The following is a 23,308-nucleotide window of genomic DNA, read 5'->3' as shown; positions in this document are numbered from 1 at the left end:
TTCCAGATCCATATTTGAACAGCACAGCAGAGGAAGGGGAACAGTTGCTCTGGATCACTAAAATCACCCCAGAGATCCAAAGGCTCTGTACCCAAATCCCTTTTCCATAATATTTATCCCAAAAAAAAGTGCTGCTGTCACAGGACGGTTCATCCAGAGTGACACAACCTGCAAGTATGGAGCTGCCAATCCTGAAATGTCCTTGGAATTAAAAATAAATAAATAAAATGAATACTCCTGGTCGCTCCAAAAGCACTGCAGGGAGCACAGGGAATTCCGTTGGATTTGGTTTCTTTATTGACTTTGGACGTGAGCTGATCCTAGAAAAAATTTTGGTAGAAGCCAGAGGGACAGGAAACTCCAAATTCAAAGAGGATTTTAGTTCAATTCAGGAAAAAAAATCATGGAGTCGGTGCTTTGAAAGGGCAAATCCTGAAAAGCCAAATCAGTTGGGAAAAGGAATGGTGAGGAATGATTAAGGAAGTTTTAAAAGCCCCTCGCAGTAGAGCAGAGATTTGAAACAGATAAAAATGAGGTTTCATGGATGACAAAAATCCACCTTTTTTTGGTGGATTTGGTGGACAGGAAGGGACACGGATAATGCCAAAATTCCTTTTTCCTGAGCTATTTCCACCCCTCCTTTTCTTCTTCCCCCGAGGATTTTGCAGTGGGCCAAATGGGACATTTTGTGAGCCTCCCCAGCTCCCATTTTCCCTCTTTTTCAGCCAAATGGAGAAGCTGAGATGAAGGAAGCCACGGAAATCCCCAGGGCTCTCCTGCTGATCCAGAGGAGCTCAGCAGATGGATCAGGGTTTCCTTCCCGCACCAAACATTACCTGAGGACAATCCCCACGCCAGCAAATACAGGGATGCTCCAGGAACAGCATTCCAGGATAACAAAACGCTGGAATCTGTGGCCTCCTGCAGGGTGAATTCCGTCACTTTGGGCAGATCCACTGCTGGAAAAGCAAGGGACAAAGCTTGGGGGCTGGAAATGGTTTTGGGGACATTTCTGCCTCCCAAATTCCATGATTCTGGTGAGAGGAAGGGGATCCTGTAGCACTTCAGGTGTTTTCCAAGAAGCTGAATCAGACCAGGTTCTCATTTGGTGGGAACTGGGGGAAATTGTGCCAGATCTTCATTCTGGACTTTGAACTGACTGAAGATTTTTGGGATGGGTAATGAAGATTTTCCTGTGATTTTTTTCCCAGATACTCCCTAAAATCCAAGTGTTGCTCCACATCCTGGATTTTCTCTTCAGTTTGATCTCAATCCTGCCTGTTTTGGAACATTCAAAGGGATGTTGGCCTTTACCTGCTGGAAATGGTCAAGATATTGCATAAAGAGGGAATTCCAAGATAATGTGCCACAAAAATGGGAATTATTGGCAGGGGAAGACAGGGAAATCCCAACATTCCTCGCTAATAAGAAGAAAGGATCAATGTCTGGTTTTTGGTGGGATCTGAGAAGAAACAAGGCTGGGTTGGACGGGGCTTGGTCTACAGAAGGATGATCTTCAAGACCCATTCCAACCCAAAACATTCTGGAATTCCAGGAAGAATGCGTCCATCAGCCAAAGCTGCTCTTTTTCCTTCACTCCCCTACGGAGACGCTCTCATCCCAGTCCATGAATCCCACACTCACAGGTTTTGGCCCTGAGCACCGTGGGGTTTCCCTCCTGCCCCTCTCCCACCGCGGACACGGAGATGGCGTAGGTGGTGTTGTCCTTCAGTTTGGGAATCGTGAAGGAAACGGCCTCTGCTGGGACCAGCTGGGAGGATTCCGAGTCACCTGAGAGGAGACATCCCAAAAAACCCGTGGTGTCCACGGAAAGGGAGGTGTAACAGTCATGGTTACAGCAGCTTCACACACATCTGACAGGACCTGGCCAGGGAGGAGAGGTAGCAACTCGTTTTGTCCACGGGGAAACTGAGGCACGGGCAGAGGAGAGATGGGGTCACAAGCGTGGAAAGGAGTGAATTCCTGGAATTCCAAATCCCAACTATATTTATACCCTTGGTTAGAGCCTAAAGTTTAGCTCAGGGAAAAGGAGGTCAACCTTGAAGGAGTTCAGCCTCTCCCTATAGACATTGAAGTCCCCACCTACCCCAACCACTCATGGAGAAAGGAATTTCCTGAGCCAAACTCCCCATTTTTGTGGGTTCCTTGTGCTCCCTGACCAAGGATTGGGATTCTTACCATTGGATGGCTCCCAGGATATCCTGTAGTGACTTATCCCAGGAAGCCTTTTCCAAGCCAGCTTCAAAGTGTTCACACCAGCGTTGGTAACCCTCAGGTCCTGGATGGGCGGAATGGGGTTGGAATCTCCTGAAGGAGCTGGAAAAATGAACCAGGATAAGATTTCAGCTCGGTCCCAGAGCAGCACCATGGCTCCAAGCTGTGGTGGAGGAGAAAAATTTGGGCATTCATTCAATATCTACTTTCCAAACATTATCCAGGATGTCAGGCTGAAATTCCTAATGGATCCATGGAATCCAAGCTGAGGAATCTCATCCACATCTCTCACCACCCACACCAAACTGGTGACACGCAGAGGGACACGAGAAGAACTCCAGGAGAGGATGGATCATCCAGACACGTCTTCACTTCCACGAAAAACTCACTGAGATGGACTCGGGCGAAGAAGACACGGGAAGGAGCCAGAACTCCATGTTGGAAGAGGCAGAACCACAATCCAAGGAATTCCCAAAACCTCAAGAGTGAAGGCCGGTGAGTGACCTTGGGTGGTGCCTGTGGAGAGGCTCCTGCATTCCCCAGGTGCTTTTGGATAAATAACTCTGGGAATTGCGTTGATAAATCCAGGACTGTCCAACGTGCCAGAAGGATGTGTCCACAGCCAGGGATTATTGCCACCAGCAGTGAGGGCTGCTCGTGCCTCCCCCATCCACAGGATATCCTGAGCTGGATCCACCAGGATCATGGAGTCTAGCTCTTAGATGGATGTACACGAGGATTGAACCCAAAACTGTGGTGTTTTTGTCACCAGGCTCTGACCAGCTGAGCCAATCCCGTGCCCAAAATCAATCCAAGCTTTGCCTCCCACCTGAAGGAGGGTTTTCCCAGGAGGACTCACCTGTGAGGTGAGTCAGGATCACCTCGGGCCCCTCGGTCCTGCTGAACACAGCCCGGACACTGACCCTGTACCGGGTGTTGGGCACCAGGTGTTCAATGCGATGAGCCAACACTCTGCTGCCCAGATACCGAGTCCTGGCAACCTGTTTTCCTGGAAAAGCAGGAATATTTCAGAGCCTGGAGCTCACTTCCTTCCTCCAAAGGAAATTACTGCATTGCCCAGAGCTCTGGGGAGTATCCCCATGAATAAAACCATGAAAAGAAAGAGGAGGAAGGACCTCCAACAGGACCACGCTTCGCAGCTCTGGGATTGTGGGAACCCAGGACATCCCTCTGGCTGCCCTGGAGGACTCGAGCCCCTGTCCGGGGGGCTCAGAGACCTTGGCACAGAGCCCAAGACCCCCGAGCCTTGGATTTAGCCCTTGGAAAAAACAATTACCACCTTTTATGAAGAATTACAAGTCAAGAGAGTTTAAGTAGAATGATAGTGAATTTATCACAGGGTGAAAAATAGATTTTTTGGGGGTTTTAGAATGGGGGTTCAGGGGGCAAGATGGAGGAATCTGGGTGTGTCCAGCCTTTCTCCTTCTTCTTCTTGGCCTCCATGTTCTGGGTGATGGTGGCACTTTTGGATTGGTTTAGGGTAGAAGCTCACTGTCTAACACAGGTGATGGGGATTGGGGAGTTATGGGAAATAATGCACAGGTAGTTTTTAGTATAAAAAGATAACACTGCCCCGGGGCAGGCAGAGTGTCCTGGGCTGTCCTGCTGGACAGACCTTGGCAGGACAGGAGGAATAATTTTATAGATAAGAAACAATAAACAACCTTGAGACTGAGAAATGAGCTCTGACTCCTCCTTCGAGTGCCGGGCTGGGAAAAGAGACTTTGTGACACATCTCGGGGTCACTGTGAGCAGCAGAGATCCCAAGATTGTCCTTTTTCCTCCTTCTTCTGGGTGATGGTGGCACTTTTGGATTGGTTTAAGGTAGAAACTCACTGTCTAACACAGGTGATGGGGACTGGGAAGTTATGGGAAATAATGCACAGGTAGTTTTTAGTATAAAAAGATAACACTGCCCCGAGGACAGACAGAGTGCCTCTGTCTGACCTGCTGGACAGACCTCAGCAGGCCAGGAGAAATAATTTTATAGATAAGAAACAATAAACAACCTTGAGAATGAGACCAGAAGAGCTCTGACTCCTTCTTCAACTGCCAGGCTGGGAAAAGAGGCTTGTACGTATCTCGGGGTCACTCTGAGCAGCAGAGATTCTGAGATGGGATCTCTTTCCTACCCCCCAGGAGCAGGTCAGGAATTTGGGAAGGTGCCTGGAATGTCCTTTCCCTGCTCACCTTTTCCCGCTCCCACAGGGCTCCAGCTGAGTTTGAATTTGGTGGCAGCGGCTGTGGCACTCCAGGCCAAGGACAGGCTGGTGCTGGTGTGGGACGTCACCTTGAAGTTGGAGACAGATCCCAGAGGAGCTGCAGGATGGGGACAACATCAGGAGTGTCCTGATTCCTGCCTAAAGGCTCATCATTTATGAGACAAAATTATATCGAAGGGTTAATGAGTCAAAATGATACCAAAGAGGTAAAAATGGTCTCTTTGCTTATCCTTGGTGTCTCCCCATCCCCACCTGGAGAGACACCACTCTCTGAGGTCATCAAGGAGGACATTCTACCTTAGATCCAGAGCAAGGCCAGGACAGGCCAGGGTGATGGGGACAACATCAGGAGTGTCCTGATTCCTGCCCACAGGCTCAGCATTAATGAGTCAAAATTATATCAAAGAGGTAAAAATGGTCTCTTTGCTTATCCTTGGTGTCTCCTCATCCTGACCTGGAGAGACACCACTCTCTGAGGTCATCAAGGAGGACATTCTGCCCTAGATCCAGTGAGAGCAAGGCCAGGACAGGCCAGGGTGATGGGGACAACCTTAGGAGTGTCCTGACTCCTGCCCAAAGGCTCATCACTGACACGTTAATGAGTAAAAATGGTATCGAAGGGTTAAAAATCTCCTCTTTGCTTATCCTTGGTGTCTCCTCATCCTCACCTGGGGAAACACCACTTTTCACTCCTCAAGGTCATCAAGGAGCACGTTCTACCTTAGATCCAGAGCAAGGCCAGGACAGGCCAGGGTGATGGGGACAACCTCAGGAGTGTTCTGATTCCTGCCCACAGGCTCATCACTGACACGTTAATGAGTAAAAATGGTATTGAAGGGTTAAAAATGGCCTCTTTGCTTATCCTTGGTGTCTCCTCATCCTCACCTGGGGAAACACCACTCCTTGAAGTCATCAAGGAGCACGTTCTGCCCAGATCCAGTGGGAGCAAGGCCAGGAAGTTCAGGGATCCATGGAGTCAGGAGATGCATATCCCAGTTCCCCAGGTGAAACGCCCACCCAGAGCTCTCACAGCTGAGGAATATTCCCTGTTCTCTTCCCCACAAGGGTCAGACCACTTTCTCCATGTGGTATTCCAGGGTTTCCAGTCACCTGCTGCCACTTTGGAACCTTTTCCAAGAATCCCACCTCTGCTTTTGGATCTGCCTCTCCCGGGCTCCCAGGGCAGCACAAGTTTGAGAGACAGGGACAAGGTTTGTCCATCAACTTCCCCTATTTTACACAAAGGATTTGCACCTGCTGCCTCTTGTCCAGGGAATCTGATCTCCCAGAAGGATTCCTTTGGAATTATGGAATTCTTTGAGGCAGGGGACAGCCCTTATCACCAAGGAAAAAGGGCTGCACTAGGATGTTCCACACTCTTCATCTTCCTATGCTTTCCTACAGCAGATTTTACCCAGATTTCCTGTTTTTCAGATTTTTTTTGATGGATTATAACAATGTTGAGGACTCAATATTGGTGTGAATTTTGGGATATATGGAGCTCAGGGAATCCAGATTGGGCACTTCACCACTGGGGAGACACTCTGGATGAGGGAGAGTGGATTTAAACTGAGCCAGAGCAGGTGGAGGTGGGATTTTGGGAAGGGATTCCTGGCTGTGAGCGTGGCCAGGCCCTGGCACAGGTTTCCCAGAGCTGTTGTGGCTGCTCCATCCCTGGAAGTGTCCAAGGCCAGGTTGGACGGGGCTTGGAGCGAGCTGGGATAGTGGAAGGTGTTGGAACAAGATGGGCTTCCAACATTTCCAACCCTTCCAAACCTTCCAACCCTTCAAAACCTTCCAACCCTTCAAAATTTTCCAACCCTTCCAAACCTTCCAACATTTCCAACCCTTCCAACCCTTCCAAACCTTCCCACTTTTCCAACCCTTCCAACCCTTCCAAACCTTCCAACTTTTCCAACCCTTCCAACTTTTCCAACCCTTCCAAACCTTCCCACTTTTCCAACCCTTCCAAACTTTCCAAACCTTTCAACCCTTTCAACTCCTCCAACCCTTCCAACCCTTCCAACTTTTCCAACCCTTCCAAACCTTCCAAACCTTCCAGCCCTTCCAAACCTTCCAAACTTTCCAAACCTTTCAACCCTTCCAACTCCTCCAACTCTTCCAAACATTCCAACTCCTCCACCTTTTCCAACCCTTCCAACCCCAACCAGTCTGGGATCCTACAAATCGGAACTCTTCCCAAGCCCGGATCCAGGGACAGCCCCAGTCAGGCACACACGAGCTCGAACAGATACTCGGAGGTTCCGTCCCGTAGTAGCTCCTCCGCCCTCCCCCCGCGCTCACCTGTCCTGGCCGAGGTGGTGACGCCGGGGCCCTCCCCGGAGCCGAAGAGCACGGACAGGGAAATGACGTACTCGGTGTCGGGGGCCAGGCTGCGGAGCTGGTGGCACGTCACCGACCTGCCGAGGGACAGGTGACGGGGACGGTCCTTGCCAAGGAATTCTTTGGAAGAGAAAAGGGAACACAAGAGGAGAAAGAGGCTGGAGAGCAGCTCCGTGGCATCCTGGGAAATCCTCCTCTGCTGGAGGACACTTGCTCCAGGACAATTCAGGAGGAATTTCCCCATGGAGGACACCTGCTCCAGGACAATTCAGCAGGAATTTCCCCACGGAGCACACCTGCTCCAGGACAATTCAGCAGGAATTTCCTCATGGAGCACACCTGCTCCAGGACAATCCAGCAGGAATTTCCTCATGGAGGACACCTGCTCCAGGACAATTCAGGAGGAATTTCCTCATGGAGCACACCTGCTCCAGGACAATTCAGGAGGAGTTTCCCCATGGAGCACACCTGCTCCAGGACAATTCAGCAGGAATTTCCCCATGGAGAACACCTGCTCCAGGACAATCCAGCAGGAATTCCCTCATGGAGCACACCTGCTCCAGGAAAATTCAGGAGGAATTTCCCCATGGAGGACACCTGCTCCAGGACAATCCAGCAGGAATTCCCTCATGGAAAGGCATTGGAAGGGGCTGCCCATGGATGTTTGGAGTGCCCATCCCTGAAGGTGTCCAAGGAACACCTGGAGGTGGCACTTCCATCACAAGGAGGGGATTTGGCACAGCTTGGACTTGGAGGTCTTTTCCAGCCTCAGGGATGCTGGGACACCATTCCTGGTGTCCACCAGGGCAAGGGAGAGTTTTCCTGTGGTTATTTATTTTGGAATTTTAACACCTAAACTATCCAAACCAGTTGAGAGGAACTGAATCCAAACCATCTGACATGAAGGGAGCACAGGAATCTGGGAATGCTCCCTGGCTCCTTCCTGGGGTCTCACTCTGTGTGGGGCTGGGGCCAGGTCGGTACCTCAGGGCCAGGAATAATCCCTGGCTTCAGTTCACGCTCTGGAATTGTGGGAGAAGCTGCTTGGAGCTGGTCCTGCCCTACTCCCACCACTCCTGAGGTTCTCCCATTCCAGGGAGAGCAGGGACAGATCTCACCTGGTGTCGGACCCCAGGCCACCCTGTAGCCGGTGGCTCCCATGACTGAATCCCAGGACACCAGGAGGCTGTTGACGGAAATCTCGCTCACTTTCAGCACCTGGACAGTGCTGGATGCCACTGCAGGAGAGAAGAGTTGCCCAGTTCCATCGAGGTCCCAACAGCTTCAAAGAGCTCCCCCAACCCGACGATGCAGAGAAGTGACAGAAGTGACACCAACTCTGTGCCAGCACCCCCCATGTCTGCATGGGCTGAGTGCCACCCCTGCTGCAGGACACTCACCCGTGGTGGCTTTGCCAGTCACCACCGGTCCCTCGATGTCCCCAAAGATGGGGTTGATGGTCACCGTGTGCTCCATGCCCGGCTCCAGCCCCTGGATCATGTAGTAGCTGTAGGAGCTGCCGAGGGTCACATCCTGGATGCTGCCCTCTGTGAAGGAAACGGTGTCCCCTGGCTCAGTTCATGTCCCCTGGCCCAGTTCATGTCCCCTGGCTCAGCCCCTGTCCCCTGGCCCAGTTCGTGTATCCCGGCTCAGCCCTGGTCCCCTGGCTCAGCTCGTGTCCCCTGGAGCAGCCCCGGTCCCCTGGCTCAGCCCCTGTTCCCCTGGCCCAGCCCCGGTCCCCTGGCCCAGCCCTGGTCCCCTGGCCCAGCCCTGGTCCCCTGGCTTAGCCCCTGTCCCCTGGCTCAGCCCCTGTCCCCTGGCCCAGGACCTGTCCCCCAGCTCAGCCTCTGTCCCCTGGCTCAGCCCACATCCCCTGGCTCAGCCCCTGTCCCCTGGCCCAGTCCTTGTCCCCTGGCCCAGCTCACATTCCCTGGGCCAGCCCCTGTCCCCTGGCTCAGCCCTGGTCCCCTGGCCTAGCCTCTCTTCCCTGTCCCCTGCTCAGCCCCTGGTCCCCGGCCCAGCCCCTGTCCCCTGGCTCAGCCCGTGTCCCCTGGCTCAGCCCCTGTCCCCTGGCTCAGCCCCTGTCCCCTATCCCCTGGACCAGCCCCTGTCCCCTGGCTCAGCTCCTGTCCCCTATCCCCTGGACCAGCCCCTGTCCCCTGGACCAGGTCACATCCCCTGGCTCAGCCCCTGTCCCCTGCTCAGCCCCTGGTCCCCGGCCCAGCCCCTGTCCCCTGGCTCAGCCCGTGTCCCCTGGACCAGCCCCTGTCCCCTGGCCCAGCCCCTATCCCCTGGCCCAGCCCCTGTCCCCTGGCCCAGCCCCTGTCCCCTGGCTCAGCCCACCCCACCCTGCGGCACACCGGGACCACCCCGGGTGGGTGCAGGTGCAATAATCCACATCCACCCGGGAAGAGCTCAGGGATCACCGAGGCAACTCAGGGATTTGCAAAGCAAAGGGAATAAAGCAGGAAAACCCCAAACGGGGCATGTTGGGGTCTGGGAGCGATCCCATGAAGCCTGCCCAGCCCTGGGTGACTCCGTGCTGGAGTCATCCTGCCTTCCCTGCAGGAATTGAAGCCAGCGATGCCCCAAAACCCAGTGTTAATGTCCTTGTTGTGGGCTAAACCCAGCTCAGCTAAACGTGCTCAGCAGGAGAGGAGTTAAACCCGAATTCCTGCGGGCCCACCCCGATTCCCAGCGGCAGGCAGAGGGATGTCGAGGAAAACCTCTACGAGAGGGAAAATGCCTTTTCCAGTTCGGTCACTGGATGGTGCCACGTCCCCAGTTTCTGTTCCAGCAGCACCCGGAGCCCCATCCCCCTTTTCCCACCTGCTCTCCACATCCCCCACCTCCAGTTTGTGCTCATCTAATCCCGGTTTTAAAAGTCAGAGCAGGAAAACCAAACCCCTCCCGTGCCTGGGATGGGCAGCAGGGTCGGGATCCCATCCCCACATCCCTAATCCCGGGATGGGGTGGGGTTTGGGGAGCGAACCCAGAGGGATTTTCCACCCCTGGAATTGGGGTGAGCCGGTACCAGGTGCAAAAGCAGCTGGAATTTTGGGGTGGAGGCGATGTGGTTGTGCCACTGTCCCCTCAGTGTCCCCACTCCCAGGCCGAGCTCCGTTCCTAGCTGGGATATTGGGCACAGCCTGGGCAAACTGCTGAGTTTTGGGTTCTTTACAAAACCATAAAAGCTGTTTTCTGCCTTCCCTGTGAAGGTTTTCCCCTCCTGGTGACCTTTGGAGCTGTTCTCCCACTAATCCCAGCCTTCCCTGTGGGAGATGTCTCCTTCCACCATAACCAGGGGAGCTGAGGGAGGGGAAAATGTGGGTTTTGTTCAAAGCCTGGATGTCCTGCCACCCCTGAGTCCCAGAAACATCCATCCCCCAAGGCCAAAATCTGCCACCCAGCTGGAATTTCTCACTCCTGCTCCCCCTCCCATGGAAAATATCTTTGGGTTCAGGGCAGGGGGAAAGCTCCAGCTGCAAAGGTGGATCTGTCTCCAAACTCCCAAATTTGCCTGAAAATGAGGATTCTGGGGGAGGCAGCCTGGTTTTGGTGCTGCAGAGAGGAAAGCCACGAGCACAGGCACTTCCAGGCTGTCCCCCCAAAAATCACACACTCACTCGTCCCCCCAAAAAGTGGGGACCCCAAATACTCGGGGTTGTGCAGCTCTGCAGGGTTTTCCCAGCTCCTCTCAGCTATTCGAAGGCTCCTCAAGGAATACTAATTCCATGGAACAAGGCTGGATATCCACCAGCCTGCTTCACCCAGAGCCACAGCAGGAATTTTTGCGTCCATGGCAGAGAAAACTCCACCGGTTACAGACCTCCAAAAAATCCCAATTCTTTCTGGAAAGAGATGGAATCCAACTAAATCTAAAGTGCCTCCAACACCTTGGGAATCTCACAGCTCCCACTTTTCCATGCCCTGGTCACCAATACACACCCCCAGCCCTGTCTGTCCCTGCTGATGGCCAGGTGGGCCTGGATCCCACCCCATCCATACCTGCTGATGTCCAGGTGAGCCTGAATCCTACCCTGTCCATATCTGCTGATGGCCAGGTGAGCCTGAATCCCACACCATCCATACCTGCTGATGGCCAGGTGAGCCTGAATCCTACCCTGTCCATACCTGCTGATGGCCAGGTGAGCCTGAATCCCACCCTGTCCATACCAGGTGATGCCCAGGTGAGCCTGAATCCCACCCCCTCCACACCTGCTGATGTCCAGGTGAGCCTGAATCCCACCCCCTCCATACCTGCTGATGTCCAGGTGAGCCTGAATCCCACCCCATCCATACCAGGTGATGCCCAGGTGAGCCTGAATCCCACCCCATCCATACCAGGTGATGCCCAGGTGAGCCTGAATCCCACCCCCTCCACACCTGCTGATGTCCAGGTGAGCCTGAATCCCACCCCCTCCACACCTGCTGATGTCCAGGTGGGCCTGAATCCCACCCCATTCATACCTGCTGATGTCCAGGTGGGCCTGAATCCCACCCCCTCCATACCTGCTGATGTCCAGGTGAGCCTGTATCCCGTTGCTCCCCGGACAGGGCTCCACCTGGCCTGGAGCGTGTCCGTGGTCTCGTTCTGCAGCAGGAGGTTCTCCACGGGCAGGAGTTTCACTGGAAGGAGGAAGGGAAGGAAATTTCAGAGCATCCATCGGGAGTGGAGGGGTTTGCTGGCTCTCCAGGAATGTTCCTCCAGCTCACCTGGGTGAAGGGAACACCTGAAAGGAGGTGGCCAGGTGGGACTGGGCTCTGCTCCCACGGAATGAGGGACAGGACAAGAGGGAACGGCCTCAAGCTGTCCCAGGGGACGTTTAGGTTGGATTTTGGGAAAAACCTCTGGATGGAAAGGTGGCCAGGCACTGGAAGAGCTGCCCAGGGCTGTGGCGGAGTCACATCCCTGCAGGGATTTCAAAGCCACATGGATGTGGCACTTGGGGACATGGCAGTGCTGGGGACAGTTTGATTCAGGGATTTTACGGGGTTTTTCCAGCCTTAATGATTCCATGAGAGGGATTTCCAGGAGCTCCTGCCCAGGGGCTGAAGGCATCTCAGAAACCAGAGCCAGAACATTCCAACCTGTCACTGTCCCTGTCCCCTGTCCGGGACAAACAACTTTGTCAAGTGTGGGTGCAAAACCGGAGGGAAACCGATCTCCCACATTCCATCCCAAACTTTAGGATGGCACTGAGGACGTCCATGTCCACGAGGGAAGAGTTAGGATGGAATTGGGAAGGTCCTGGGGCACCAACTCCGAGCTGGGGACAGGACAGCTGGGGACAAAAGGGACCAGCCACGGGGGGGACAACAGGGAGCACCCAGCTCTTACGTGTCCTGCCCAGAGCAGCCACGGGCTGGCTCGGGCCCTCGGGATACACGGCGTAGATGCTGATGCTGTATTCCCTGTCCTCCTGCAAGTTTTCCAGCAGGTGGGAAGAGACATCGCCCCGCAGGATCTGCTCGAGGGTCACCCCGGGCTTGTTGGCTGCAAAATCAGGGAGAAAAGGGATGGTGAAGGCCAAATCCCACAGGGAGGTCTTCCCACCATGGAGATGGTGTGGTTGGAGTCTCCCAATCCATGTGGCGTGGCTTGGAATTCTGGCTGTGCTGTGCCAGCTCTCAGATCCCACAGAGGGGAGTGGGAGGCATCCTGAACTCATCCCAAATCCCCACCAGAGCAGGCACTTGAGAGGGAAAAGCATCTGGATGTGCCAGGGCAAACAAGGAATTCACAGCATGATCCTCAGCTTGTTCTTCCAAGGAAAAGTCCTTCCAAGGACTCTCCTCTATCCTGGAAGAAGCAAACAATATTTGGGAAAGTCTATCCAAACTCTTTCCAGAGTCATGCCAGGAGCTCACAGCACCTTCCCTGTCCTTGGATCGCTGCTCCTTTTAAAGCACAAACCAAGAAAAATTAGGAAAAATAAATTAAAAATGGATTTAAATCAACAAAATTAATTAAAAATTAATAAACCTTACCCCTGGGGATGTAGATCTTGTAGCCCTCCAGCTTGCCCAGGGGAGGTGTCCAAGCCACCTTCAGGCTGAAAAGTCCTTCTTCTATCACACGGAAATTGGTGACTGGAGGCACAGGAGCTTTGGGGACACAAAAATAGGGCAGAAATGGAGGTGGAAGTGCTGGAATGATGGAAAAGATCCTTGGAAAATCTTTTGTCTTCAGAGACAGAGAGACACAAAGAGGAGAAGCACTAACTCTGATTCCTTAACAGCAACAGTCCCCCTCCTACCAACCCTTTTCCCACCTGAAAATAGGGACAGAATGTCCCAGGGCAGAAAGTTTGGGAGTTTTCTCTGGGAATGGTGCTGGGATCTGAAATATCCTCTCACAAGCAGAGGAAATCTACCCCGGGCAGGTGAAACTCTGCGGTTCTTGCAGACTGAGCAGCAATCAAAGCCATGAATCAAAGCCTGCTTTGCTCCCACGGCCACAATTCCAAGGGAGAGGAGCCCATTTGGATCCAGCCACCCATGGCAGGCGGATTTATGGCTCCTGCCTCTGGCTTCGTGTTGGGGATAATAAGAGGAGAGATCAAATGGCTTCATTTCCACCCACAAAGACACTCCTTCTTCTTCCTGGCAAGTACAGATGAGTCAAACCTCATCGAGGAGCTTTATTTATTCATCCTGTCAGAGATCTCCCCTCTGAAGAAGACAAACAACTCCAGACGTTGCAGGGGGTGCGGGGAGGGAACAAAAGGCAGGGAAGGAAGGAATAATTCTGTACAAAACCCTTCGGGCTAAGCAGGATTGGAGCTTCATCCAGGGAGCAGAGTGGGATTTGTGAGCCCTTCAACTGTGACAATCCCTAAAGGCAGAGGGGATGAAAGTCCAGGCCCACTTTTAAACATTCTCCTGACGCATCCCTCCTTGGGAATGGAGATTCCTGCTTTGGGTGGGGACACCCCTCAAAGTCACCCCGTGAGGGTCAGCAGAAGAGATCTGCCCCTGGACACTGATCTGGGTGAGTGACATCAATCTCTGCTTCAATAATTGGGGTTTTTTGGCTAATTTCATTACAATTACTTTGATATAATTACTTCAATTTAATTACTATAGTGTAATTACTTTGATGAAGTGCACCATTCTGTCCTATCCTGGTAGTTTTAGCTTCTCTACTGTGCAGTAAATAATTATGATTAAGATCTTTTCATCTGCTCATTTATCATCAGAAATCATTAATTTTAATATAAATTTTATATAATATAAATAAACCTGGTTTGCCATCTTTAATCCTCGGAGAAAGGTTGACCACACCTCTGTAATTCCTTGGATTTAATCTGTTGGCAGTCTGGGGTTGGGATTGGATCCAGCCCCATCCAGGCTCCTCTTGTAGGAGTTTGGAAAGGCAAGAAGCTTCCTGCTCTTCAGGACTCAACAGGAGCTTCTCTAGGAAACTTTGAAGCTCCAAACCCATGCCTCCATCCATCCATCCATCATCCATCCATCCATCCATCCATCCCTCCATCCATCCATCCGCCATCCATTCGTCATCCATGCATGCATGCATGCATCCATCCCTCCCTCCCTCCATCCATCCACCCACCCATCCCTCCCCCCTCCATCCATCCATCCATCCATCCATCCATCCATTCTTCCAAGCCTCCATGCATCATCCATCTATCCACCATTCATCCTTCCTCCATCCATCATCCATCATCCATCCATCCATCCATCATCCATCCATCCCATCATCCATCCATCCCATCATCCATCCCTCCATCCATCCCTCCATCCATCCACCTATTCATCCATCCATCCAACATCCATCCATCCATCCATCATCCATCCATCCATCATCCATCCATCCATCATCCATCCATCCAACATCCATCCATCCACCACTCATCCATCACCCATCCATGCATCCATCTCTCCATCCTCCATCCATCCATCCACCCATCCATCCATCCATCCACCCATCCACCCCTCCCTCCCTCCCTCCCCTCCAGCTCGGGGTTGGGTGTTTTCCGCAGGGGTGGCCCAGGGGACGCTCACCTGTTTTCCCTTTGGTGGCTGCCGGCTCCCCGAGGGCCCCTCCATAGCTGGCCCTCACCGTCAGCACGTATTTGGTGCTGGGCTTCAGGTCTGTCACCAGCACCGTGGTTGTGTCCCCGTCCACCTCCATCTGCCACACAGGGGGACAAGGGACCCCTGTGTCACACCCACAGCAGAGCATCAGGCCACCTTCCTCACCTGCTCAAGGTGACTTCCACGAGCAGGAGCCTCCTCAAACCCTCACCCAGGTGTTGTGATCCTCAAATTGTGGAACAACCCAGGAAATAAAACCGGGAGAGTGCATTAAGGGTAAAGGTGATCTCAAATTCCTTCGAAGAAAATGAAGGGAAAACAACCAAGAACGTTCCTTTTCAGCTCAGAAGGAATTTTTGATGTAACCCGAGGGCAGGAGATGGAAACAGAACTTCAGGATCTCATAATAACAGGGAAAACACAGAGGCTGCCAAGGGTGATCATTCCAGTTAAATACAATTTTAATAATTAATACAATTAATAACCTCCGCCTCAATAATTTAAGCTTTCATAGCTTTGTTCTATTATTAGAAATCAAAGCTTTTAGGGCAAGTATCTTCTACCCTTCCGTGTTACTCCCAAACTTTGTGCAGTGTGGGATGAGCTGGAGCACACGGCAGCACCCCTCACACGAGGACACAGAAAATCCCAAAACCCCTGGAGATCTCACCAGAATGAACAGCTCTGGCAGCAGGAGGAGCAGGAGAGGCTGCCAGAGAGGCTGGATGGGATGGAGTGGTGGCATCAGAAAGAGAAGGAGAGAAAGGATTGGCTATTGGGAAGGTTGGGTGCCACCTCCTAACCAAGCATGACCCCCCAACATTGGGAGCTGAAACTCAGCACTGGGAATGGAAACTGGTGGATCCCATGGTGGATCCACACCCATGGTGGATCTACACCTTCACACAATCCTCAGGAATTCCTGCCAATCCTGCTGTGCCCAGGATGGCTGAGGGACATGGTGTCACCTCCTAACCAGGCTGTGCCCTCAACATGGGATGAACACCCAGCTTTGGGAACTAAAACCCAACACTGGGACTGAAACTGGCAGATCCCATGGTGGATCCACAGCCATGGTGGATCTACACCTTCACTTCAACCCTCAGGAATTTCTGTCAATTCCGTTGTGACCAGAATAGCTGAGGGACATGGTGTGACCTCCTAACGAGGCTGTGGCATCGACATGGAACAACCCCACAACATGGGGAAAGGAAACCCAACATTGGGAACTGAGCCCCAACACTGGGAACTGAAACTGGCAGATCCCATGGTGAATCTACAGCTTCACTTCAACCCTCAGGAATTCCCGCCAATCCCACTGTCACCAGGACAGCTGTGGGACATGGTGCCACCTCCTAACTGTGCTGTGCCATCAACATGGGATGAACCCCCAGCTCTGGGAAAGGAAACCCGACATTAGGAACAGAGCCCCAACACTGGGAACTGAAACTGGCAGATCCCACGGTGGATCTACAGCTTCACTTCAACCCTCAGGAATTCCCGCCAATCCCGCTGTCACCAGGACAGCTGTGGGACATGGCAACACCTCCTAACTGGGCTGTGCCTTCAACATGGGATGACCCCACAACATTGGGAACTGAATCCCAACGCTGGGAATTGAAACCCAACGCTGGGAAGTGAACCCCAACGCTGGGAAGTGAAACCCAACGCTGGGAAGTGAACCCCAATGCTGGGAAGTGAATCCCAATGCTGGGAAGTGAACCCCAACGCTGGGAAGTGAATCCCAATGCTGGGAAGTGAACCCCAACGCTGGGAAGTGAACCCCAACGCTGGGAAGTGAACCCCAACGCTGGGAAGTGAATCCCAACGCTGGGAAGTGAACCCCAACTGGTGCCCTGTAAAATGAGATCATGACCCTACCTGCCGCTGGTGCTCCGGCTCCGGCTGCGCCGGTGGCAGCGAGGGGTGGACATGGACGTGGTACCCTGTCACCCTGCCCGTGGCTGCCACCCACGAGAGCCTCAGGGAGCTGTGGCTGGGCTCGCTGACACGCAGCTCCCGAGGGCCCACGATCTGCTCAGCTGCAAAAACACAAAGGAAAGAGTTTGGATCGGATTCCACCACGTGATGCTCATGGACGGAGTCAACACATTCCACACAGAGAAAGCCATGGGTGTCACTCAGGTTGGGAGCACAGGGACACCTGGGATCTGCTTCCAGACAGGAGATGCTCCAGCAGGAATTTTTTTGGGCCAGTTTTTTGACAGCACAAAGCAAGAAACCAAAATTGGTTCTGGTTATGCTTCCCCAGTGAACACCTGGTTAATGCACAGGGCAGCAGCTCCTCCCTGCCCTTCGCCTTCCCAGCTCTGGAGAAACCTGCCAGGGAGCTTGGACTCTCCATGGAATGTCACAGGAAGCCTGGATTTCCCATGGAATGTCACAGGGAGACCTGAAGTGCTGCGGAACCACAGAAGAAGCCAAAAAAAACCCAAAAACCCAGAAAACCAAAAAAAACCAACCCTTTGAAGTCTCAGGTGAAGTTCTCTGCTTTTCTACACCAAGCTTTGAACTCAGCTTCTCAAGAAGGGGCAGGAATTCAGCACCATCACCTCTGGATTCACTGCAGTGTCAGGATCTCTTTGGAGATCTCTCTGGAGACCTCTCTGGAGACCTCTCTGGATCTTCAGCAGGGAATGGAGTTCTTCCCCAGACCCCGAGCTGTGCTGCCAGAATTCCCTGTGCCAATCCCACAACGAAATACCCCAAGGAGCAGAAATGCGGCTCCATCCCATTGCTGCTCCTTTTGTTTGATCCAGCATCAAAATTCCCGGGATCTAATATCCCTAAACAAACCATGGAGAGGCAGCCACAAGAAAAACACCCAGGACCACTGTCCCAGAGCAGGAGCTGGTTGCTCCTCTGGGATCACCCAACCCCTCCAGCTCCCTCAGAGGGACGTGGGAAGTTCATCCCCATGGAAGCACATCCAGAGGCTGGTTTGAGCAGATGGGAAGCAGGATCAAGGGAGAACCTGGACACACCTTGCACCCTCTGCTTGACAGGACGTGGTGGCTCCGAGGCGGTGAAGCAGAGCCTCCGAGAGAGTTTGGGAGCCACATCTGGGAGCAGCTGGAAATCTTCCACGTAAAGCACGTGCTCCGCAGTGGGATCTGAAGCAATCCTGCCCAACTCCTTCTTGTCAGCATCCTTAATCCCTAGGGGAGGGAAAGAGCAGGAAAAGAGGACATCAAACACCACCCATGGGGCAGGGCAGGCTTTGGAAAGGGGGAGCAGCACGCTGGGATTTGAGTTTGATGCCAGTTTTGGGTTCTGCTGCCAAGGAAAAGGAGGGAACAAGGAATGGAGTCTCAAGCTGGATGGGGGAAGGAGAGGAAGCCTCTTCCACCAGGGAAAAGAGGTCAGGATTTCTCCAGAGGTGTCATAGAGATTGTCTCAGTGCTGGTAATGGGCTGAGAGGTGGAGAGAAAAGGAACAGGGCAGGATGTCCTTCCCATTGGGTACAGAGACATTCCTGTGCTGAGCAGACAACGGGATTTTGGGAGGCTGTTTGAAAATTCCAGGGTGTTCCTGTGGTTGAACCAAAAAAAGGGGGAAAAGTCCACCCAACAAACCAATCCCTCCCCAATTCTCACCTCACATTGGTTCAAATCAACCTGGCTGCTCTTTGTATCGAAACCCCACCACCATTCCTGTCATTCCCTGAGAAATTTGGGGAAGGGAAGGATTTGGCTGGTGGAATTTCACTCTTGGGGATGGGGGGAGCAGTGGAACCTTTCCTCACTCATGGAATTATTCTAAGGGACATTTTTGAGTCAATCTCTGAGTCCCATTAAGAGAGAACTTCAGAAGCAAAAGCATTTTTAATTGGTTTTTTTTCCCCTAAATGTCACATCAAAACATTTTGACTTTTATGGAAGCATTTGTTGAGCCCCTTCTGAATCCCCCAGTGGCTTTGACAGACACAAACCCACCGATTCTCACTGAATAAACCAGTTATTGACAAACACAACAAAAATATCCACGGACACAACAGTTTTCCTGGACTCGCAGTGGTTTCCAAAGGCAGAGCCTGGGGATGAGAGCGGTTTTTAGGAAGAGGGTGCTGTGAATCAGGAGTGTTCCCCAGGGAGAAGAACGAGGGCTGGTCTCACAGAGGGTTTGGTGGCCGCACGTACCCACAGCAAACACTGTCACCCCTCCATCCTGCAGGATCCGGGCTCCCTCCTCCACGGAATCGTTGGATTTCCCATCCGTGATCAGAACCACCACCTGCAAGGGTTGGGATAACAGCCAGGGAAGAAACAGGCTCGGCATCAGGAGGTCATGGTGGGAGCTGTGGGGTTTCACATCCCTGAAATCCCTCTCTTGGAATTAAATCCTTCAAAAACCCAACACCCCTGAGGAAGCTCCCATGGAATCACTGCCAGAGCTGCTCCTCCGAGGATCTTCTCTGCAGGGCCCTCCTGCCCTTGTGTCTCCTCTCTGCTTGGGGCAGGAAGTCCAGGAGGAAATTCCTGCCAGCACAGGGAGAGGATTCATCCCTACAAGTCTTCATGAGCAGCTCTCAAAGGAGGACCAGGTTTGGATTGGATGCTAGGAAAGAATTCTTCCCTGTGAACTTGCAAGATCATGGAGTAACTGGACAAAGTGGGAATGGCTTCCCACTGCCAGAGGGCAGGGATGGATGGGATATTGGGAAGGAATTCCTGGGTGGGATGGAATTCCCAGAGAAGCTGTGGCTGTCCCTGGATCCCTGGAAGTGTCTGAGGCCAGGTTGGATGGGGTTTGGAGCAGCCTGGGATGGTGGGAGGTGTCCCTGCTCATGGCAGAGGGGTGGCACAGGATGGGCTTTGAGTTCCCTCCCGACCCAAACCATTCCAGGATTCTGGGACGATCCAGCTGCTCCCTGGACAGCACCTCAGGAGCTCACCCACCTTTGCTGCCTCCTGTCTCAGGGTGTCCTGGTGGGCCAAGGCCTCAGCTGCAAAAGCCAGGGCTGAGCCAGTTTGGAGGCTGCTGCCTTTGAAGGAAAGATCCTGAACTGCATCCAGCCTTTCTCTGATGGTCACGTAATCCGTGAGCTCCACGCTCATCCTGGGAATGAGAGATGGACCAATGAAGAGCAAGGGGTGCACTGAAAATGGCCATAACCAGCAATAATGTTGACATTAATTTTTTTTCCAGTTGCCCAGAGCAGCTGTGGCTGCCCCTGGATCCCTGGAAATGTCCTAGGCCAGGCTGGATGGGGCTTGGAGCAGCCTGGGATAGGGGAAGGTGTCCCTGCCCATGAAAGCTGGAATGAAATGGTCTTTAAGGTCCCTTCCCACCCAAGCCATTCCATGGATTTAACTCCTGCCAAGAAGTTCTCCTCACAGTGGTCAGAGGAGGGCAGGGAAAAAGCCCCAGACTGTGGTACCACAACCCAGGATCTAAAACTTGGAATTCGAGTGTTAAACCCATCCTTCCTGTCCTGAACTGGGAATTTGAGTGTTAAACCCATCCTTCCTGCCCTGAACTGGGAATTTGAGTGTTAAACCCATCCTTCCTGCCCTGAACTGGGAATTTGAGTGTTAAACCCATCCGTCCTGCCCTGAACTGGGAATTTGAGTGTTAAACCCATCCTTCCTCCTGAACTGGGAATTTGAGTGTTAAACCCATCCTTCCTGCCCTGAACTGGGAATTTGGGTGTTAAACCCATCCTTCCCGCCCTGAACTGGGAATTTGAGTGTTAGACCCATCCTTCCTGTCCTGAACTGGGAATTTGAGTGTTAAACCCATCCTTCCTGCCCTGAACTGGGAATTTGAATGTTAAACCCATCCTTCCTGCCCTGAACTGGGAATTTGAGTGTTAAACCCATCCTTCCTGCCCAGAACTCGGAATTTGAGGGTTAAACCCATCCTTCCTGCCCTGAACTGGGAATTTGAGTGTTAAACCCATCCATCCTGCCCTGAACTGGGAATTTGAGTGTTAAACCCATCCGTCCTGCCCTGAACTGGGAATTTGAGTGTTAAACCCATCCTTCCTGCCCTGAACTGGGAATTCAAGGGTTAAACCCATCCTTCCAGCCCTGAACTGGGAATTTGAGTGTTAAACCCATCCTTCCTGCCCTGAACTGGGAATTTGAGTGTTAAACCCATCCTTCCTGCCCTGAACTGGGAATTTGAGTGTTAAGCCCATCCTTCCCACCCTGAAAGAATTCCCTGTGGCCAAGCACCTCTGGATGACTCTGCTGAGGGTTCAGCTCTTGCTCAGAGGTTCCCCAGAGCTGCAGAAGCTCTTCAGCCATGGGCTGGATCCAGGGATGCAGGAGTGGCTGGAGGAGGGGGCTCAGACCCACCTTGGTGTCTCCCCATACAGAGCCAGGCCCAGCTGGACTCCTCCTCTTCCCATCCTCTCGAAGGATCTGGCCACGCTCCCGATGAAATCCTGGAGCAGCCGGGAGCTCTCCTTCCCTGCGCTTCCCTCCGACTGCCCCACGAGGAACAGCACCTTGGCCACCTCTGCTGTCCTGCAGGCTGGGGGACAAGAGGGACAGGGGGGTTCATCCCACACCACGGAGTGAGGGACACCCCCCACCTGAATTCCCAGGACACCGAAGGGAAGGAGATGGAGAGACCACGTTTAGGTGCTTCCCAGGGTGCTGTACTCCCCCTAATTTCCTCCTAATTCTTCATTTGGATGTTCTGACCCAGGAGAAGCTTCTCATCCAGAGATGCCCCATCCTGGGAAGTGTCCAAGGCCAGGATGACCCGGGACAGTGGAAGGTCCCCGTCTGTGGCAGAGCTTCCTCCATCCATCCTGATGTTTGAGAGTCTTCCTCACCCCACCTCATTTGCACCCAGGGATAATCAGGAGGAAAACAACAAATAAGGGATTCCAAAGGGTGGGATGGTGCCCTTTTCCCTATAAATGTGACAATCCCAGCTCATTCTGGGGGCTTTCCTTTTTCCCAAAACCTCGGAATTCCTGCTTGGATCAGGCACCTGGAGCTGTCATGGGAAACGTGGGATGTTAAAGATATTTGGATTGGTGCCTTCTGGAGGAAATCCCACCCTGGACAGCTCTATCAATCACAGGGGGATAGGATGGGAGTTGGAATTTTCCAGGCACCACCAGAACCATCCCGTTCCATCCATCACGGATTTGCCAGAGACATCTCCAAAGGTTGATTTATTGCCCCGCTCCCAGCCCGGAATTAAACAGCACCAGAGTCAGGTTCTTGGTTAATTGATGGACAGCAGCTTAATCAAGGTAATTTCCGAGCTGGTGCTGAAGATTCCGTTAACTCCTTGTTGAATTTAACGGATTTAGATCCGGATTTAACCTCCAGACCTGGGGGTTGTTGGAAAAAGGAGGATCCCACCCAGCTTGGGACAATCCTGGGAGCTCTGGATTTGCTCTGGAGGATGCTCCCAAGGATCTCCCCCCACTGAGACCAAAAAATACATCCATGAGGCTCTTCCCTGGAATTCCATTTGCATTTTGGATCCCTCATCCCCAAAAGTTCTTTGTGGGATTGCATGGAGCTGGGGAGGTGAATCCTTGGGCCATCCCCACTCTCTAAGGAACAGGAGAAGGATTCAAGGCTTCCTTGAGGATTTTCCTCTCCCATCTCCGGTGGGGTGGCTGGAACCAGCTCTTGGAATTCAGAGGGGATTTGTTTTCCCTTTCTCCCCACTTTCCCCTGGAGCAGGAGCTGGGGCAGAGGCAGGGCACTGGGCAGAGCCCTGATTTCCCCATGAATCCCAGAGCAGGAATTCAGGCCCTGAATTCTTTTGGAGGCGCTCTGTTATCCACACAATCCCAACCCAAGAGGATCCCGAGCAGGAATTAAAGGCACCACAGCTCCACCTGACAGATCCATGAGTGGATCCAGGAAAATCTGCTCAGAAAAGGGATTTTCCTCCCCAAAATGTCCCAGGTGCTGCACCCACGGTGACCCAGGTGTCACTTGTCACCTTGTCACTCACCTTCATGAGCAGCCCCAGCTCGGAAGGGCCCCGTGGCCACCGCCAGGACCAGGATCTGGGCACACAACATTTCCCTTGGGAAGCAGCTCCTGGGAATTCCTGGAAGCCAGCAGAGAGCCATGAGAGCCCCTCACCTGCGGAGGGAAAGAGGTTGGAGCTGGGGCCACCTGAGGGTGACGCTCCCACCCACCCTCAGTGCCAGGAAAAGCTTTTCTCCAGCTGGAAAGGCTCCTCCTGATTGGAAAACTGGGATTGAAATCCATAAATCCTGGAATTCCTTCATTTCTTCGCTAATGCTAAGAGTTCAGCTTTGCCCCTCCCCTTTCCCAACATCCACCTGAGGTAACGAGGCCCACATGGAATATTGGTGGTGGGATAAAAGCAGGAGAAACTTCCCACTTCAATTAATCCGGGAGAAAAGGCCTGGAAAATCAGGAATCAGCTGCATCCAACCCTGATCTCCAGGATGA

The 23,308-nt window shown here is 52.8% G+C and overlaps 1 protein-coding gene across 1 annotated transcript in view; it reads right to left on the bottom strand.

The window, feature by feature from the left end:
• Nucleotides 1–22,908, bottom strand: part of LOC132328189 (collagen alpha-1(VII) chain-like) — a 94,182-nt gene extending 71,274 nt beyond the window's left edge. The window contains 18 exon segments of the mRNA XM_059847946.1: nucleotides 837–956; nucleotides 1,645–1,791; nucleotides 2,200–2,337; nucleotides 3,095–3,244; nucleotides 4,447–4,575; nucleotides 6,783–6,941; nucleotides 7,940–8,059; nucleotides 8,222–8,368; nucleotides 11,334–11,450; nucleotides 12,163–12,318; nucleotides 12,813–12,929; nucleotides 14,850–14,979; nucleotides 16,764–16,924; nucleotides 17,888–18,061; nucleotides 19,043–19,136; nucleotides 19,802–19,961; nucleotides 21,206–21,383; nucleotides 22,839–22,908. Coding sequence (XP_059703929.1) covers nucleotides 837–956; nucleotides 1,645–1,791; nucleotides 2,200–2,337; nucleotides 3,095–3,244; nucleotides 4,447–4,575; nucleotides 6,783–6,941; nucleotides 7,940–8,059; nucleotides 8,222–8,368; nucleotides 11,334–11,450; nucleotides 12,163–12,318; nucleotides 12,813–12,929; nucleotides 14,850–14,979; nucleotides 16,764–16,924; nucleotides 17,888–18,061; nucleotides 19,043–19,136; nucleotides 19,802–19,961; nucleotides 21,206–21,383; nucleotides 22,839–22,908 — 2,467 coding nt within the window.
• Between the last annotated feature and the right edge of the window lie 400 nt (nucleotides 22,909–23,308).

This window comes from Haemorhous mexicanus, chromosome 5, assembly GCF_027477595.1.
Source record: "Haemorhous mexicanus isolate bHaeMex1 chromosome 5, bHaeMex1.pri, whole genome shotgun sequence".
NCBI lineage: Eukaryota > Metazoa > Chordata > Aves > Passeriformes > Fringillidae > Haemorhous > Haemorhous mexicanus.
Note: the sequence above shows the minus strand (reverse complement) of the source record. Positions and strands in the feature narration are given on the sequence as shown.